General features: G+C 35.9%; 1 protein-coding gene across 1 annotated transcript; it reads right to left on the bottom strand.

Moving 5' to 3' along the window:
- Positions 1–364: 364 nt before the first annotated feature.
- Positions 365–18,525, bottom strand: LOC144957304 (quinone reductase-like). The gene is made up of 4 exons (XM_078888437.1): positions 18,397–18,525; positions 12,404–12,555; positions 9,450–9,686; positions 365–3,646 (listed from the first exon to the last, which is right to left on the bottom strand). Exons 2-4 carry the CDS (start codon positions 12,528–12,530, stop codon positions 3,405–3,407), a joined length of 606 nt encoding a protein of 201 aa, XP_078744563.1. The 5' UTR covers positions 12,531–12,555; positions 18,397–18,525; the 3' UTR covers positions 365–3,404.
- Positions 18,526–19,110: the final 585 nt, after the last annotated feature.

The raw sequence follows: 19,110 nt of genomic DNA, 5'->3' as shown, positions 1-19,110 counted from the left end.
ACAAAATCTCTGGATTTAAAATTAAAAGCACCCAAGAATGAAGAAGTAGATAGAGCAAACTATCAATACTTAGTTTGGAGACCAAACATGACACTTGTTAGGCGATATAAAAAATTTTTTCGGACCGACAATGCTATTAACAATTAACCAGAGACTCATTTTATACCAGAGTACGGTGAGAGAATGTTATTAAAGAGCCATTTCCAAGGACTCAACTATACACCACTCAAAGCAAGAATAGAACCCAGGACCTTCCAATCCCAAGGCAAACCATAAGATCACATAGATGTATGGGACCACATAAGAATCAAAATAGTTTATCTACACCATTTAAGAAAATAAATAAAGAAGCTGATTACTACAATTTTAGAAATAAATAATGGTTTTATTTAGAAATATTCCTTAGTTTATCAAGCATTGAGCAAAAAGATCACACATCTATAAAACATAAGTAGATAGTTTGAGTCTTCTCTTATTCCTTTTTTTGTTTGTTTTTTTTTTTTTCCTTCTTATAATATATTGATAAAATTAATTTTTGTATAAGTGGCATTTTTAAAGAAACAATAACAACACATAAAAATATTAAAACAAATGAATAGTTAAATATTGTTTTTAAAATAACTAAATTCCAGCAGATTATAATCCAGACTTCAGCATAAAACCACCAACAAAAAAATAGAGTTATTAAAAGAAACTGCACATGAAATACTCAATATCTATGCCTGATAAGCATAGAACAAAGGACGAAGCACTCGAACGTGTCAGCAATATTGGCTTGGCTTAACCCTTCAAGCAAATACTTTAAATATCTAAAAATTTGCATGTAAATAAAGTTTGAAAAGAGATAAAATAATTTAGTAATTCAAATATCTAGCATGCCAAATATTTCTCTCCCGTCTATTAAAATTAAAAATTAAAATTGAGATTTTATATAGCGTGATATCCACTAAACATGCTCAAAGCGCTTTACAAGGGGTCCCTGGTCAACAGCAGCATTTAACATGCAGAATGGGACATGACGCCTTTTTAGGCAATTTTACAATTTTTTCGGACAGAGATAATGCTGTTAACGGCCAGGTACTCATTCTACAACTGAATACGGTGACAGAATGAGTAAAAAATCTTCTCCAAGGGCTCAACTATGCGCTGAGCGAGGCTCGAACCCAGGACCTTCCGAACTGAAAGCAAGTGTCATACCACTAGACCACATAGCCGTCTATCTTAGTTTTCAAGTAATGTTTTTTTATTTTTTTTTATTGTTTTTGTAGCTGACTTAAGAAGGGTTTTGAGTTTGAGCCTGAAATGTTCAGTGTTTCGTATTTTGTTCTTTTTTTTTTTTAAGCTGTTATACTCATAACTGGAGATTACTTTTTTACAGATTCTCTAACAGCCAAGCATAACTTGGAATATAGTATAATAACTCATAATTTTGATTGCTGTTCTTCTAAATCTAAACATCTTATCTGAGTAAAACGAATATAATCCTCGGATATATCAAAATAAAAACAAAAGCAGCAGTATAAAGCCACCATAATGCTAATTTAATTTAATACTAGCCAAACTCTCTGACATATAATCTGAGAGATGATTTAACACAAAAAAACAAAAGTAAAATAAATAAAAAACATCTCCAATATGGAAAAAATAATTTACAAAAAAAAAAAATTTAATAAAATAATGAAAAACATCTCCAATATGTAAAAAAAACAACCCAGAAGCTCACAGATCGCAGGTGGAATCATGTACTAATGTAACAGACATTTTGTGTAGTCTAAGTAGTTAATACTACTACTACAAAACATCAAAAACCATTTGAAAGGTTCGATCAAATGAATATACTGAAGTATATCTTGAACACGCTTACATCTGATTAATAAATTGATTTATATATATTTGATTTAAATATCGAAGGTATATTTGCAGACGTAACAGTAACAAGATCATGGAAAAATAAAAAGGACTGTAATATCATTTTATCTATAAATAACCTTAACAACGCCACGACCACGTTTTCTCATTCGTCTGAAATGAGTCATTCATCCTGTTTTGTTGATAAAGGGGAAACCCGAAACATGCATATTATCTGTTTTCGCATATTGAATTGAAGCTTACATTCAATTTCACATTGTTATTCATTTCTTTGTGCTTCGAGCAACAACATTTACATTATCATTTTAGTTGTGTTTTAATAAATTATTTTTAGGGATTTGAAAGCACCGACTACACACATGGGTCGTTTAAGCACTCAAAAAAATGTAAGATGATAGATTGAGATAGAAGAAAGGCACCTTTGTATCCATCTGACGGAGACAAAAATCATTACTTCAGAAAGGTACCTTTGTAACCAACTGACTGAGACAAAAATCATCGCTTCATCATCTGGATCGTTGCCAAAAATGAAAATGTGAACAACCGTCTCAAAATGGTATTGTGTCAGAATGTTTGTTTTTGTTTTTAAGAGTTTTACGGCACTTGCCACATATTTGGGTAATTTCAATGCCAGTAAAAAGTAAGAAAAGGAGATGATCAAAAAAGTCATAGATTTACAATTGAAAGCACATGAGAAAAAGTAAGACAAAAAGGAAGGGTTCAAATAGGGAACAGATGTAGATTCCAAGAGCACACTATCAGTGTACTTAGTTTGAGATAACATAAAAGTCTCATCCAGACACAAACAAAGGTCCCCACTAAGAGGAACACACTCAAATGTTTACAAACGAATATATATATATTTAAATTTTTTTTTTTTTTAAAAGGTAAAAGTACATAACAGAGAGATGATTTACAAGGAAAAAAAGTATCATCTCCCAAAACTCTAACAATACATTTAATTGTTTCCCTCCAAGCCAGGGTATCCGGCCAGGGTCAGGAATAAAGCAAGTAATCTCATCCCAAGACAATGACAGAAATCATTTTGTAAAACAGATATATAGGAGATAGAAAACACAGTAAGTGACTCCTGCCCACTATGGGAGGTCAGGAACCTCACCCAGATATAGGGGGATAGAAGACACAGTAAGTGCCTCCTTGCTCACTATGGGAGTCAGGAACCCCACCAGCGATGTGATAGAAGTATACAAAATATTAAGTGGAAATTATGACAGGGAGGCTGGAGATTTTGTGAAAATGTGGTCTGAAAATCTACCTAGAAGGTTTATCCACAAAGAGCAAGGGTAGATATTAGAAAGTACAATTTTAGTGTGAGAGTTGTTCAGCTGTGGAATAGTTTGCCTGATATGAAACAAGGGGTAACACAAGGAAGCTTTATCCACAAAGAGCAAGGATAGAAATTAGAAAGTACAATTTTAGTGTGAGAGTTGTTCAGCTGTGGAATAGTATGCGCAAAAAGTTTCGACTTCATTCAAAAATAGATCTCAAACGTGCAGTCATTTCAATCGAACAGATCACATGAGACTTTGCGGATTGCCGCTCTTTGCCCGCTTGTCCTTGAGAGCAGTGGTCATCCAGTCTAATTGGTCTATGGCCTTTACTGCCCTCCCATCGAGATGGTCCTGTTGGGGCTTGCCTGATTCGTCTAAGGCCTTCATTACCTCTGGGATAGTGAGAGCAAGGGGGACGCTGGGACAGCCCAGAATCGATGTGAAAGAGCGGAGATGGGACCCAGCTACAGTGCCACCGAGTCTTCCTGAATGAGAAAGATATACACATATTGTAGACAACATAAAGTATTGTGCGGCTATGTAGTATGACATTCGCTTTCGGATCAGAAGGTCCTGGGTTTGAGCCTCACTCGGCGCATAGTTGAGTCCTTGGAAAAAGCTCTTTACTTACATTCTCTCACCATACTCAGGTGTAAAATGAGTACCTGGTCGTTAGCAGGGACCCTTTGTAAAGCACTTTGAGAATGTTTAGTGGATATTGCGCTATATAGAAGCTCAATAAATAAAACTGTACAGTTTAATATTGTTTTCTTTAAAGGCCATGATATGGCTCAAAATGTAAAGGCCAAACTTCAATGGAAGAATATCTTGATGAAACAAATGCAAACAAACTAACAAATACACTTTTTTTTAAACAACACACACACACACACACACACACACACACACACACACACACAAACAAATGATTGCTACAAACGTATAAAAAAATTTAAAAAACAAAAAAAAAACAACAAACAACAAAACTCCTGAAAATACACCTTAACTCACTCAACCCTAACACCGACTATATCCATAATATACCCGGGGTTACTTTTACCCCATGCCTATATTACATTTTTATGAGACAAATTAAAGCGTAACGTTTCTGGGTTTTTTTGCATGTTAATGATAGTTGAATAAAACTGTCTATGTACATGCTCATTTTAATACATTTTTTTCCCATTTTGAAAAGTAGCAAAAATCTCTAGGATTGAGTGAGTTAATAATAGTGCTGATGATGATGATGACCCCTTGTAAAGTGCTTTGGAGGATTGTTTAGTGGATATTGTGCTACATAAAAGCTTAATTTTTTTTTTTAAAAAAAAGGTCAATTATCCTTAGTATAATCTCCACAGGTGTCCATTATAATGGTCCGTGATTCAATCCCCTCTGCATACCAATCAGAGTCCCGAGTCAATCCGCACAGTTACTTTGATAACTTGTTATGAAAAAACACAAGGGCCACACAGCCGTTTATATGGGGTCTAAACTTTCATTTTAGTTACTTCCTACCTCACTGGCCACGGTTTATTAATGTAAACAATGCACCGTCAACCATCAACCACGGTGTGGGGACGGTGATATCAGCTGTCAAGACGGTGTCTGGAGCAATAAATTACGTCCGCAGGTAAATCTCATCGCTTGAAAATTTCTCTCAGGCAGAGAATAGTAAAAATTTCATCAAAATACACATTTTTATCAAACCGTTGTGTACGCAGCATCTCTTTCACAATTTTCAAACGCATATGGATACAAAGACCAGATTTTCCTCTACAAGACGCAATTATTTTTGTTTACATCATTAAATGGTAAGTTTGTGTTTTGCTCCTTTGAATAATCAAAGTTTTTTTATGAAAAAATATTAAAATTATAGGTTTACGAAATATTTAAAAATTCAGAAAATCAAACCAACAGTTTATACTGGCACGTGTGAGGTATCAGAGAAAAGAAGATAAATTTATCTTTCATGTGATATATTTTTTATTGTGTAGATTTAGGGATTTAAGAATGGAGGGTGTGTAAAAGAATCTCATTAATTATTTTTGTTACCAAAAAAATGAGGAGCATATTTCAATGATAATTTACAAACCCAATGATAGAGTAATTCAACCTAAATAGTGTTGATAAGATACATTTATTTCATTTGATGTCATTGACTTAAAGCTGATATGTTAAATATTTCTTAATTTCACATATTATTTATTAATTCATTTTGTTCAGGTTATAATGGAGAGACACACTGAAGAGAGTCATCACGCCAGTACAAATGGCATGTGTCGAATATGCTGTAAAAGAGTACAGAGCCGTGCTGAAAGGATTAAAGGACTCCCTACATTATCAACATTTGACTATAGACGTGAAATTCTCACTTATTTTAATGTTGACATCTCAAAAGATGGACACAGATTTTCGAGGAACATTTGCAAGAAATGTGTCGCTCGGATACATCATTTAAAGAAACGTGAAGCAGGCATTGATGCCTTTGAATCTGCGAGAAAACTTGGTGAAAAAAACAAAAGTATCTGGTGTGATTTTGATCCTAATCTGTCATTTGAACAATGTTCTATATGCAGTCTATATGGCACCCAAAGTAAGGGAGGCAGACCACGCAAAAAATGTTTTCCTAAGATAAAACAGGATAACGAATTAAATAATGAAGAAGATGAGACTGTACTCCATACACAAGATGAGGAAAGTGACATACCATCAACTAATCTTGATCCTGCAATTATTCAAGATCAAAGAATAGAGCAACCATATTCTTTTCTGGCCGATCTTTTGGACCTTCCGTCTGTTCAAAATTCTCAATATCAATCACCACAAGACCAACAACTTTGTCCATCTTACTCCATGGACCAAATGCCCTTTCCATCTCCATGTGTAATGCCATCAATGTCATCATACTCGCCTCCAAAATACACATCAACACCTGTCAAATCATTCAAACATACAAATGACATCAGTACCTCCCCAGTGCCCCTGATCGTAAAGACACCATCCCCGCAAAAAAGGAAGAGAGTGACATTAACCGATTCTGCAACTTCACCCATTTTTAAACTAATATCTCCCTTTAAGAATAGGTCTCCTCATAAGAATAAACCCCTTACAATCCACCAGAAAAAACAATGCTCACAAGTAATAAAACGAATGCTGGAGATTTCAAAAGACAAACTAACTGTTGAATTACCAACAGGAGGGCAACCTATTTGTCTCCAAAGGATAATAAAACCCAGGAAAAAAAGTGGACAAACAAAGCTAACCACCGAATGGAAAAGAATGACATCCGTAAAATCTTTCAGAAAAACAATATCAGGAGACAATGATTCCACAAATGATGCAAGTGATCAGCTTCATATGCGGGAGGTGAGAAGTGCTTCTAAATCAAACTTAGCTGCGATTCTCAGAAAGGCAGGATTTCAAAGAAAAGTTGTAATAAACAAGAAATATGGATGTGCCTTACAGTCACATGTTGGATTAACCTTTGAGCAGATGCGTAAGCAAAGGCGATTTTTCAGACAGTTTGGAGTAAGATTTGAAAATGAAAAAGCTCAAAGGCAGGTTTTTTCATCGATCAACCAGTTTGATCTGACCATTACAAATAAAATATTCAAACATGATGATGAGAATGGAAGATGCTTTAGTAAAAAAGTTCCTTTCTTTGTTGTCAGAGACTTGTCAGCTTTTGTCAAGATTCTTCTGGATCGTTACAGTGCTTGTGACAAACTTACATGGCACAACAATGGAATTCCTGAACAGGAGATATGGATAAAGATCGGTGGGGACCATGGTGGTGATTCCTTTAAGTTGTGTTTACAAATAGCAAATCTAGAAAATCCTAATTCTAGAAATAATACCATAATTATTGGTCTTGCTAAGATTAGGGACACAACTCACAATCTTACGATATTTCTGAAAGAATTTGAGGATCAACTCCTTGACTTGAAAGATAGGGTATGGAATGACTATAGTTTTTTAGCAACAGTCTATGGATTGTCGGGAGCTGCTGGCAAGTATCCATGTCTGTGGTGCCACAAATCTATAAAGCACATTCAGTTAGATGCTGCCCAACAACAGAAAACTACAGACATAAATGATTCTCCAAGAACATTGCAAAGCCTTAAAAAAAGTTTTGATGATTACACAACAATAGGAGAGCGTAATAAATCACAGGCGTCAAACTTTTACAACGTTATCAGAAAAAAATTACTGCCAATTCATATTGATCACGTTGCACCCCCATCACTGCACATCCTCTTAGGAATTGTAAAAAAACATCACATTTTACTGGAAGAAAGGTGTGATGACATGATGGATATTGCAGACGAAAGATCTTAGGATGCTTCTGAACGGGCCCTTTGAACTTACATAGAAAAAAAAAATCATCGACAAACACTTAAGCAATAGAGGAGAATTGGCCTTTTGGGAGATATCAGATGATGAAAATCGTCAAGCAAGAGTAATAGAAGTGGAACAAAGAATTGATGATCTAGAAAATGAAATAAGACTTATAAAGAAAAAGGAGTATCCCAAGCGACAAGGCCCTGTATGCTCGAGCTTGGATAATATTCTGCAGAAACACGGAATCAAAGTCCAAGCATATCATGGGAGGTCATTTGTTGGGAACCACTGCAAAAAAACCTGCAACAAACAGTGTACAAAGATATATGCAAACACATAATTCAAGTTACCACACAGAACACAAAGAATGCTAACATCCAATTCAAAGCATCTTCAGTCAGTCAAATATTCATACATCTGAATGAGCTTTTTTCAGTAGTTGAGAGATCTATTTCCCATAGCCAACAAATACCTGCAACATCATTATCAGGCATAAATGATTCAATACACGCATACATGAGTTTCTATAGGAGAATTGTCAAAGCAAAGATAACACCCAAAATGCATTTTTTAGAGGATCACTGTGTTCCATGGATCTCAAAATTTGGATTTGGACTTGGTCTGCATAGTGAGCATGGTGGGGAGTTGCTTCATAAGTCGATCAAATAATTTGAAATTCAAGCACGCGGTGTTAAAAAGGTGGATAGAATGGCATGTGTCATTAAAAAGCATTTCATGCAGATAGCGCCTGAGTTAGTGAGTGACATTCCGCCAGTGAAAAAAAGAAAAGTGAATAAAGAACATGGATATCTTACACAATAATGTATTTAAACTAATAAGCTTCATGATTTTCTTAGTAATTTTGATTTTCTTTAAATGATTGTGCTATAATATATAAAAAACTTTAAATGGGACTCTTGTCATCATTCGTTGACCCTGGACTAAATTCAAGTGCATTATAAGACTATTTGATTATGTTCTTGTTTATATTAAACTTTCTTTATTGGATTACACTTTTACCTTATATCCGAAATCCACAACTTTGACGTACAGGTGAGCTGATGTCTCAAAAACGCCTCAATCTACTCGTATAAATTTTATATGTCTACATTCTACAGATATTCAACATCATTTCCATTACTTTTGTTTTAAAATCTAAAGTGTTGAACATTTTTAAATATTCTCTTTAAAATTTTCATTCACTTAAATTTATGTATCAATTTTATGAATTATCCCTCTTGCTTTTTAACACCATCATAATAATGATTATATAATCAATGAAAACTCTGTTAATAAACTGTTTATTAGTATAAAAATGTTTTTGCTACACTTAATAACAGCATTACTACATTAGTTTGAAATTCAGGAAAAATCAATCAATACGGCGAAAAAAATGTCTCCCTCTCTCAGTGTAAGGCTATGACTCATCATCTAGTATCAGTCACGGACTGGCTAGATTTACCTGGCGAATTAAACTGAAAGAGATAAACGGCTGTGGCCACGCCTCTTTATCCTATGATCAGAAAATGAGCAATCTATTGCAGTTGGAAACAAATGACGATTATAGAGCTCTTTTCAATAAAAACATAACTGTAATCAAATTGCAGCACAAATGGTTCACTCGTAACAGTGAAAAACTTGCCTTCCTGTATTTTTTCTATTTTTTTTTTCTTGTTGAAAAATGAGAAAAATTGTGGGAAAATCGCAAGCCCAGCTACAACATATACAGATGCTAGCCATTTTGTTCAACTCTAAAATTGCACAAAGAAAGAAAAAGAGAGAGAGAGAGAGAGAGAGAGAGAGAGAGAGAGAGAGAGAGAGAGAGAGAGAGAGAGAGAGAGAGAGAGAGAGAGAGAGAGAGAGAGAGAGAGAGAGAGAGAGAGAGAGAGATAGAAAGAGAGGAAGGGAAGGGGATGATAAAAAGCATGAAATATATTTTTTCCTTACCCATCGAATATGTCACAATGAGACTTGGTTTGAAAGCATACGAACGAGGAGGGAAGTGATTCATCATGTTTGTAAGAGCAGGTGAGATGCTGTTGTTGTATTCTGCAGACACCAGCACATAGGCATCTGCACTAAGTACTCTGCTGTTGAGGTCCGTGAGCCACTCGGGTATTTGTGATTTGTCTTGATAGAAGTGCATAGGTTGTTCTAGCATAGGAAACTTCAACTCCAGTGGGTCTTGGGGAGTTTGAAAAAAAAAATATAAAGACATGCATGTTCATTTATATATGCACATCCTGAAGAGAGCAAATGCTTGAAACAATATTGTAGAAGTTGATCATAATTATACTTGAAATATTGTATATAATATAAACGAAATGGTTATTGGTCAGTACTGACCTACAGGTGCTAGCACAAATTGGTCGGTAATGCTAGCAACCATTGGTTAGTAATGACCAACAGGTGCTAGCGCCCATTGGTCAATAACGACCAATAGCCCTAGATATAAATATGACCCATCATTAAGTCAGGATAAACTAACCAGGTGCTGGAAATTGAATTCGTATCCTTTTATATCAAACTTGCTGTTCATTGCTGTTCGTTGAGGTGGATGGTTGTTTTTTAGGGTTCTACGGTGCTTGCAACACATTAAGGTCGTATCAGAGCAATTAAAAGGAAGAAAATGGGATAGTCAAAAGATTTAGGATTACAATTATAACACCCCAGAAAAGTAAGACAAAAGGAAATTGATTCAAATATAGGGAACAGAAGTAGATTCCAAGAACACACTAACAGTGTACTTAGTTTGTGATCACCTAAATGTCCTATACTGACAAAACCACAGATCCCCACTAACAAACAAAAACAAACAAAATACCCTTTATTCATCCCAAAGGGGGAAATTCGTCTCTAGGGTCTATTCCAAGGGAAGACTGGAATAACCCAGGTGTCAGCCGCAGTGCAGCGCTGCAAATTGAGCTAGGGTGAGGTGACTTGCTCAAGGCCACACAGTGCAGCGGCGTGTGATCGAACTCGGTACCTTTCGGTTACAAAGTAAAGGCCGTACCCCTGAGCCACGCTACCCCCTCATTAATTTCAGTTATGCAAAAATACTAATTTTTAATTTCAAGAACATTTTAGGGACTGAAATAATTTCAATAATTAGTAATAGAGATAAAAAGAATTTTTTTTTTTTTTAATTACCTACAAATCATAAAGCTACAAAGTATTGATGAGAATACAAAATGCAATTCATTGTCCATGTCCTGTAATGGCCGTAGTTTAGCTGTTAGTTATTTTTAGGTTAAATTTCTAAGAAAAATCATGACAAAACAGTGTATGAGTGTTACTTAAACAGCATCATTCTATTTTATACTTACTAACTTACTGCCCATATACCTGCTGGCATGTGGGGCAGCAATGAAAGATTCAATTCTATTCATTTGATCAAATAGGTTAGAAATGAATGGGCTTTTATAGCTTTGCATGAGGCTGTGGAGAAGCTGAGAGCATTCAGATTCATTTCTGACATATGAGTCAATGTTTCAGTTAACCCTCTCCATTACCAACTACAGGAAAATCGTCATATTTGTTACAATACAGGCCTGTAAATGCTAATTTCTCAAAAAGTCTGAAGATTTTTGGTCATTATGTTCATAACAATTAGTATATAATGCAAACTGTTTTTAACGGATGTGTCAATTGCTTTGATATCCACACTGCAATCGATGTAAGTCTCAGGCATTAAAAAAAATCTTGATAGGTAATCCATAACAAAAGAAATGACGAAAACAATTTCAACTTACTTCATGGACTGGAAAACATTAACGATAACAACAGTCAAAAAAAAATAGATCGAGACGGCTTTGTACATTGAGTAAATGCAATTCAATTTGGTCTCCGCTCCAAATAACAAAAATTGATAATGAACAGCGAGCAAATTTCAGATCCATGACCCTGACCTTGGATGATGAAAGTAGTTTCATGAGGCAGAGTGCGATTGGTAAAACCCATTAGCAGAAATTAATTTGCGGATTTTCCATATAGTTTAAAATTAGACTGACATGATCATGGTTTACGATCTATTATTGGGCTTTGGAGTTTCCATGAACGATAATAATAAAGGGTCTCAATGTTGACAGTTGTAAGACTGAAAACTGAAAATTTTTCAAAGTCTAAAATCAGCCTATGGGCTGAAAATTTACAGGCCTGATGATACAACCAACATTTTTCTCATTCAGATTTCTTTTGTACAAATAAGTTATAAGAACTTAATACTTTGCTGTTCAGCTTGTTTTGTTGGAACAAAATTATGTATTGCAAGTACTTATTCCTTTTGTGTTAAGAGTTTAAAAATCAATTTTCATGTTGGATGGATCTGGCGTTTTGAGGAAAATCCAGCAAAATGGTGAGTCTGGAAAGAGTTATAAAGCTTTGCATGGAAAGAGCAAGTGGAACAAAGGGAGGTCTCTTGAGATGACAGACTGTATAAGGGAAAACAACCAGACGCAGAACGCATGGCACAGTTAAAAATCAGAAAGGAATTCTTTTAGGCTATTTGAGAAGCTACGCCCCCACACTGATCTGCAATAACAAAAAGAAGAAGAGTGCTGCTCTGTGGTCTTGTGGTATGACACTCACTTTCGGATCAGAAAGTCCTGGGTTCAAGCCTCGCTTGGAGCATAGTTGAGTCTTTGGAAAAGGCTTTTTCTTTACTCCCATTCTCTCACCGTTCTCATGTGTAAAATGAGTACCTGGCCGTTAACAGCGGTGTCTCTGTCCGAAAAATATGTAATATTGCCTAACAGGCATCATGTCACATCCTACATGTTATGTGTTGTTGTTGGCTCAGGACCCCTTGTAAAGAGCTTTGAGCATATTTAGTGGATATTGCGCTCCATAAAAGCTCAAGATTTGATTCACAATCTGAATTTTAAAAACAAAAAAAAACATACCAAAAAGGTCAACATCATAACCCTTGGCCATGAGATGTTTCTTCATAAACTCTGCAACCCTGACACCCATGCGTCCAACACGCGTTGATCCTAAAAACAGGACAACCTTGATTGGTGTGTGACTCATTCTTAATGTGTGATTTTAGGCGTATCTGTGTGAAATAAAAAAAGGAAATAAGCAGGTTTAAGGGAAAAGAAATAAACACCACCAAGGTATGAAATTCAAATGAGAGAGAAATAGATAGAAAGAAAGAGAGAGACACAGAGAGAGAGAGAGAGAGAGAGAGAGAGAGAGAGAGAGAGAGAGAGAGAGAGAGAGAGAGAGAGAGAGAGAGAGATAGAGAGAGAATAGAGAGAGAGAGAGAGAGAGAGAAGACTACTTGAAAAAATAAAGAACTTTTATTGCCAGTTGGCAGTAATGTGAACACAGAAAAGTAAAATAACCAGCTGATAACAATTTTTGAAGTGCCATTTTGAGTCACTGGAGATCGAACAAATGAAAATAAAGAATGATAACACTATTGACCAAAGTCTAAGGCACCAATGGCTAATATATAACCAGAGTATGGTTTCCACCAACACTGTTTTCCCGAAAATAAGGTTTCCTTTAACTCATTAGAATGTCCTGAATTTTTTCCGTATTATTCTTCGTACATCGTTTTCTCGAAAATATTTCTGCATGTCCTGAGATGTTCGAGGAAACTCTGCTTGAGTGTATTGAAGAAGAAGAAGAAGAAGAAGAAGAAGAAGAAGAAGAAGAAGAAGAAGAAGAAGAAGAAGAAGAAGAAGAAGAAGAAGAAGAAGAAGAAGAAGAAGAAGAAGAAGAAGAAAAAGAAGAAAAAAAAGAAGAAGAAGAAGTAATAATATGACCAAATCCACTCAGAATGGAAGAAAAGTATTTTTTAAACATTTTTTAAACATCGAAATTTTATACTGTCATCAAGGGATGCATTTTTGTTTTGTCTGTCAAAGGGTGGAACCAATGTCAATAACAGAAGAGGTGCGTCTTAAAAAGACATTTTTCCTTTTTAAAGAAAAATGTGAGTATAACTTATAACCAACATAGTGTTTTAGGTATGCGCATAGTCAAGACTATAGAAGAAAGACAGGATGGAAAAGATAAAACTTTACTATCAGTATTTGAATTCTTCTTCTTCTTCTAGGTTCCATGCCTGGTCCAGGCTTCGGATACTGCATGAATTATCTCTCTCCATTCCTCCCTGTCTCTTGCTATTTCAAACAGCTCTTGGATTGTTAGGTTGGTGAAGCCCTTCAGTTGGTCTATGAGTGTTTTTCTTTGTCTCCCCTGGGCGCGTTTACCAGGTATTTTTCCACAACTTGCCAGGTATTCATTCTTATCTTTCCTTACTATGTGTCCGAAAAAAGATAGTTGTCGATCCGCTATTAAGGGCATTAGTTTCTTTGTTGGTATGTTTGTTTTAGCACTTCTTCGTTCGTTTTGTGTGCAGTATACGATATTCTCTGCATCCTTCTCAAACACCACATTTCAAAAGCTTCAATGTTCTTTTGTGTTTCTGCATTTGTAGTCCAGCTTTCGCATCTGTATAACAAGATTGGCCACACGTAGCACTTCAAGACTCGGAATCTAATCCGAACAACATCTGTTTGTTTTTCAAAATGTTTCCGAGGTCCATAAAGGCCTGTTTGGCTTGAGTCATTCTTGCTCGTATGTCTCGGTTACATCTTCCATCTGTTGTCACTATTGAACCCAGGTATTTAAAACTTTCTACGTTGGTAAGTTGCTCGCCGCGAATCGTTATATTGTAGGTGTTGTTGTTTTCGGGGTTTTTCTGTATTACCATGCATTCCGTTTTGGTGATATTCACTTCCATTCCCTTGGCTTCACTATCTACTACCACTTTGTCAACAATCTTTTGAAGTTGGATTTCTGATGTTGCAACGAGTACCGTATCGTCTGCGTATCTTATATTATTTATGTTGTGACCTCCTACTTTTATTCCCTCCATATTAGTTATGCCCCTCATGATTGTTTCTTGGTATAGATTAAACAGATCTGGTGAGGCAACACACCCTTGACGGACTCCTTTCTTAATAGGAATGGAATTTCCTGTAGAGTTTCCGATTTTGATTGATGCCTGCTGGGTGTAGTATAATGTTTGCATGAGTCTGAGGTCTTTCTCATCAGTGCCAATGGAGTGCAGTTGTTTTAGTATTTCTTTGTGGCGTACTCTATCAAAAGCTTTTTGTAGTTGACAAAACAGAGGTATAGTGGGGTCTGAACCTGTATAGCTCTTTCACTTAAGACACGGAGCAGGTATATTGCGTTCCTTGTCTCTCTGTCAGGTTGGAATCCATATTGTTCTCTGCGATTTCGGGGTTAATCTTATTCCTTAGCCTGTTGATAATTTTACGCAACAGTATTTTGTTGATGTGGCTTATTAAACTTATAGTTCTAAAATTTTCGCATCTGACTGCACCTGCTTTCTTTGGTATTGCTATGAAAATAGAGTTACAGAGATCTTCTGGAATTTTCCCAGTGTTGTATATATTGTTGAATAATATGTGAAGTTCATCAATTGCTAGATCTCCTAGGCTTTTTAATACCTCTACAGATATTTCATCAGGGCCTGTTGCTTTACCATCCTTCATTCGTTCCATGGCATGTTCAATTTCACTTTTGGTGATGTTTGGTCCGCTTAATGGTTCTTTGAATTTCAGTGGTGGTTCATATCTATTTGGATCATTGTACAGTTCGCCTATGTATTCTACCCATCGGCTTTCTATATGTTGTTCTTCAAATAGCAGTTCCCCTTGTTTGTTCTGGATACAACTTCCTGCTGCTTTGCTTTTCCTTTTCCCTGATAGTTCTTTTATTCTTTGGTGAGCTTGTTGGGGGTTGAGTTTGTATTCTCTTTCGATTTCGCAGCATTTCCAGTCTAGATAGTTCTCTTGTGCCTCGATGCATTTGGATTTAATGTGGTTGTTCTATGTTTGGTATTCTGCAGACCCTCTGTTGCATTTTCGTCTTTCTTCAAATAGGTTTAGAATTTCATTTGTCATCCATTCCTTTTTGCTGTTTATTTGAGCTACTGGTAAATGCTTTTCTGCAGTTGCTTTGACACACTTTTGGAATATATCAAATTGTTTTTCACATTTTTCATTATCAGGTTCACATTGGCTTTGTATCATGAGCGCACTTTCAAATTCTTCTCTCATTTTTGTTTGTATGCCATTGTCTTTGCATAACCTGTAATCCCTCTTTATTCTACCAGCTGTTCTCTGAATAGCTTCTAAAAATTTTTTTTTCGCGACGGTGGTGGGGTTTGAACCTGCGACCTTATTGGTACGACAACTCCGCCTGGCAGGTGAGAGCGTGGCTCTACCGTGTGAGCTATCCACGAACACAAAAATATTCGTTTCAAACCCAAAGTCATTTCTAGATCCCTCTCTCACCCACTTCTTGAGATCGCCGATTCGTTCGCCACCATCGCGAAGTAATTTTGACCAGCAGTTAAGCTTAATAGCCAATATTCTCATCACAAACATATAACATAGAAACGATTGAGACATTGAGTATGCTCCGGTGTATGGGGTGAATTTTTAATTCAGAAAAGTGAGTGGAGCAGGCACTTATGTTGGTAACAACAAGATATGAAGTGAGTAGAAAAGTGCCAGAAGACAATAAGAAAAAAAATTTTTATTCTCTATTGTCTTCTGGCACTTGTCTACTCACTTCATATCTTGTTGTTACCAACATAAGTGCCTGCTCCACTCACTTTTCTGAATTAAAAATTCACCCCATACACCGGAGCATACTCAATGTCTCAATCGTTTCTATGTTATATGTTTGTGATGAGAATATTGGCTATTAAGCTTAACTGCTGGTCAAAATTACTTCGCGATGGTGGCGAACGAATCGGCGATCTCAAGAAGTGGGTGAGAGAGGGATCTAGAAATGACTTTGGGTTTGAAACGAATATTTTTGTGTTCGTGGATAGCTCACACGGTAGAGCCACGCTCTCACCTGCCAGGCGGAGTTGTCGTACCAATAAGGTCGCAGGTTCAAACCCCACCACCGTCGCGAAAAAAATTTTTTATTCTCTATTGTCTTCTGGCACTTTTCTACTCACTTCATATCTCTCTGAATAGCTTTAAACTTTATCCTTACTGTACAAACAACTGGGACATGGTCACTGTCTACATCGGCGCCTGGGTAGGTTTTGCAATTTAATATGCCATTTCTGAATCTTGATGATACTGCTATAAAGTCTATCTGGTTCCTTGCTCTGTCCCCTGGTGATTGCCATGTCCAGGTTCTTCTTGGGTGTTGTTGAAACCAGGTGTTTGAAATCATTAATTTATTTGTTCTACACCAATCTGCCCAGATGTTTCCTCGTTCATTTCTGTCTCCCGAGTCCATGTGGTCCGATTATGTCACCATCTCTGCCTCTGCCAATCTTAGCATTTAGGTCCCCCATTACCATAAGGACTTCTTGTGATTTACACATTCGTTCTGCTTTGTCTAGTGAATGGTAAAACTCTGTCATATCTGCATCTGTCGCCTCTTCTGTTGGTGCATAAACTTGAATAATATTGGTGTCAACTACAGGTCCTCTTAGCTTAACCAGCAAAACTCTGTCTGAGATTGCTACGTGCCCTTTGTAAAATTTGGTTGATTGTTGGTCTAAGATCATCCCTACTCCTTTTTGGAAAGAGGTTCCACCACTCCATATGATTTTATATGTCGAGTTGTTTTCTTGTTTTGACATGGTTCTCTGCTCTTTCCATCTCATCTCTGCCAGGCCAAGAATATTTATTTTGAGCCGTTTCATTTCTTTTAGAATGTTGTTTAGTTTTCCTTTTTGGGCACAGGTCCTGACATTCCATGTCCCAATTTTGGTTTTGTCACATTTGTTAAATTTATTTCGCCTAGTAACGGTGTGACCTGACGAACATCACGCTCCCAACCGAGCGAGGCAGCAGTCTTCCATGAAAACGTGCTCCCCTTTATGCTGTCACCGTTTAACTTTTTGGACTTATTCATGTAGTTTACTCTGCAAAGTTACAAGAATGGTTTGCCATTGCCTATTCTTGTCGCCCTCTGCAGTTAGCCAGCTTGACCTGTTACCGTTCGACACCACGAGGAGGTTGCAGTAGGGCTTGATGATGATCTATCTTTGCAGACTTGGCATCATCCATTTGTCGAACCAGTATTTGAATAAAGAAACACAGATATTGGTTTAATAAGAGAAAAATAAAAAAGTCGTCCTTATCGTGTTCATTATGGATTTTTCGGAAGTCCTAAATTAACGAAGCAACTCCATATTTTAATTACGATAATCGTAACTTTTCATGCACGCTATAACTATAAGGCATTATGGGCACCCTATTTAGAGTAACCGACGTGTGCATTTATGCGGGTCTGTCATCCGGACCAACGGACTTATGGGCCTAGTTTAACATTGTTGTAATGGACAATATTTTGCGTCATTTTTTTTTTTTTTTTTAGATTTCCTCTACAACAGTGAGCACATAATCATAAGGAAAAAGGTAATCCGTAATCAGACTTGGAAAAAAGTGCAAGTCGAGTATAACAACTAAGAGGCCTTCCGAAACTTTCACAAAATCTATCAGGTGGTTTGTTCTAGAGTGTTAAGTTAAAAATGCTTCTAGATATATGAATATATGATGACAAATTGAATAAATAAACGCCCGACAAAAGATCAACGGTGAAAATACCTACAAATTGAAAGAATACTGGGGATGTAGGAGTTTTCGGAATGTCTCCCTCAGAGCATATAAATTTTACTTAAAAAGCATAATATATTCCTGAATATATAATATGATGAGCGATTTTTTCACGGGTACGTAGATAGCTTAATTACACTTAGAAAACTTTAAGTTGGGGGCGTACCGGTGCAATAAAAAAATGAATAAAATAAACAATTACATTTACCTATATTTCAAAAGAAACGTAGTTAATCTTGCAACTATTGACAAAGAAAACTTACTTTTAGCTTCAGAGAAAATCGGAGATGAAACTGAGACACCGATATGAAATAAACAGGAAATTCAACAGGGAGTCAGCGTTCAGCAAGTTCAGCAGGCCATTCTCTCGGTCTGGCTGGCTATTAGATTTTGTAAAAAATGCCAAAGAAGTCACAGAAAACTCCCAAAGGTCAGAAAACTTTTACAATAATAATAATAATGATAATGATAATAATAATAATAATAATAATAATAATAATAATAATAATAATAATAATAATAATAATAATAATAATAATAATAATAATAATAATAAAATAATAATAATAATAATAATAATAATATGATGATGATGATGATGATGATGATGATGATGATGATGGTGATGATGATAATAATAATAATAATAATAATAATAATAATAATAATAATAATAATAATAATAATAATAATAATAATAATAATAATAATAATAATAATAATAAGGTCTGAGGTCGATCCCCAGTCGGAGGAAGACTGATTTTTTGGCGGGATGTTTTTTTCTTGTATTTTTCTTTCGTACTTTGCCTGGTACCGTTTCACATTTGTTCAGATCTTTTGTTTCACACCAATGCTTGCTCCCTATTTTCTCAATTTGACGATTTCGGCATGGAAAATTATAACTGGCTATCACGCAATGGTTGGGTCCTTTGAGTTGTCTGGTGGATGGCAGTCGTATCAATCACCAGTTCACTATT

The sequence above is a fragment of the Berghia stephanieae genome, chromosome 11 (assembly GCF_034508935.2).
Source record: "Berghia stephanieae isolate SIO BIC M18660-M18661 chromosome 11, UCSD_Bste_1.3, whole genome shotgun sequence".
In the NCBI taxonomy this organism is placed as follows: Eukaryota; Metazoa; Mollusca; class Gastropoda; order Nudibranchia; family Aeolidiidae; genus Berghia; species Berghia stephanieae.
The sequence above is the reverse complement of the archived record's forward strand: the minus strand, read 5'-3'. Positions and strand labels throughout refer to the sequence as shown.

Excerpts from the sequence above, each read along its gene's own strand:
- LOC144957304 (XM_078888437.1), bottom strand. The coding sequence starts at position 12,530 with ATGAGTCACACACCAATCAAGGTTGTCCTGTTTTTAGGATCAACGCGT. Across the intron at positions 9,687-12,403 it reads TTATGATGTTGACCTTTTTG|ACCCACTGGAGTTGAAGTTT; the intron begins GTATGTTTTTTT and ends AAACTCCCCAAG. Across the intron at positions 3,647-9,449 it reads CATTGTGACATATTCGATGG|GAAGACTCGGTGGCACTGTA; the intron begins GTAAGGAAAAAA and ends TTTCTCATTCAG.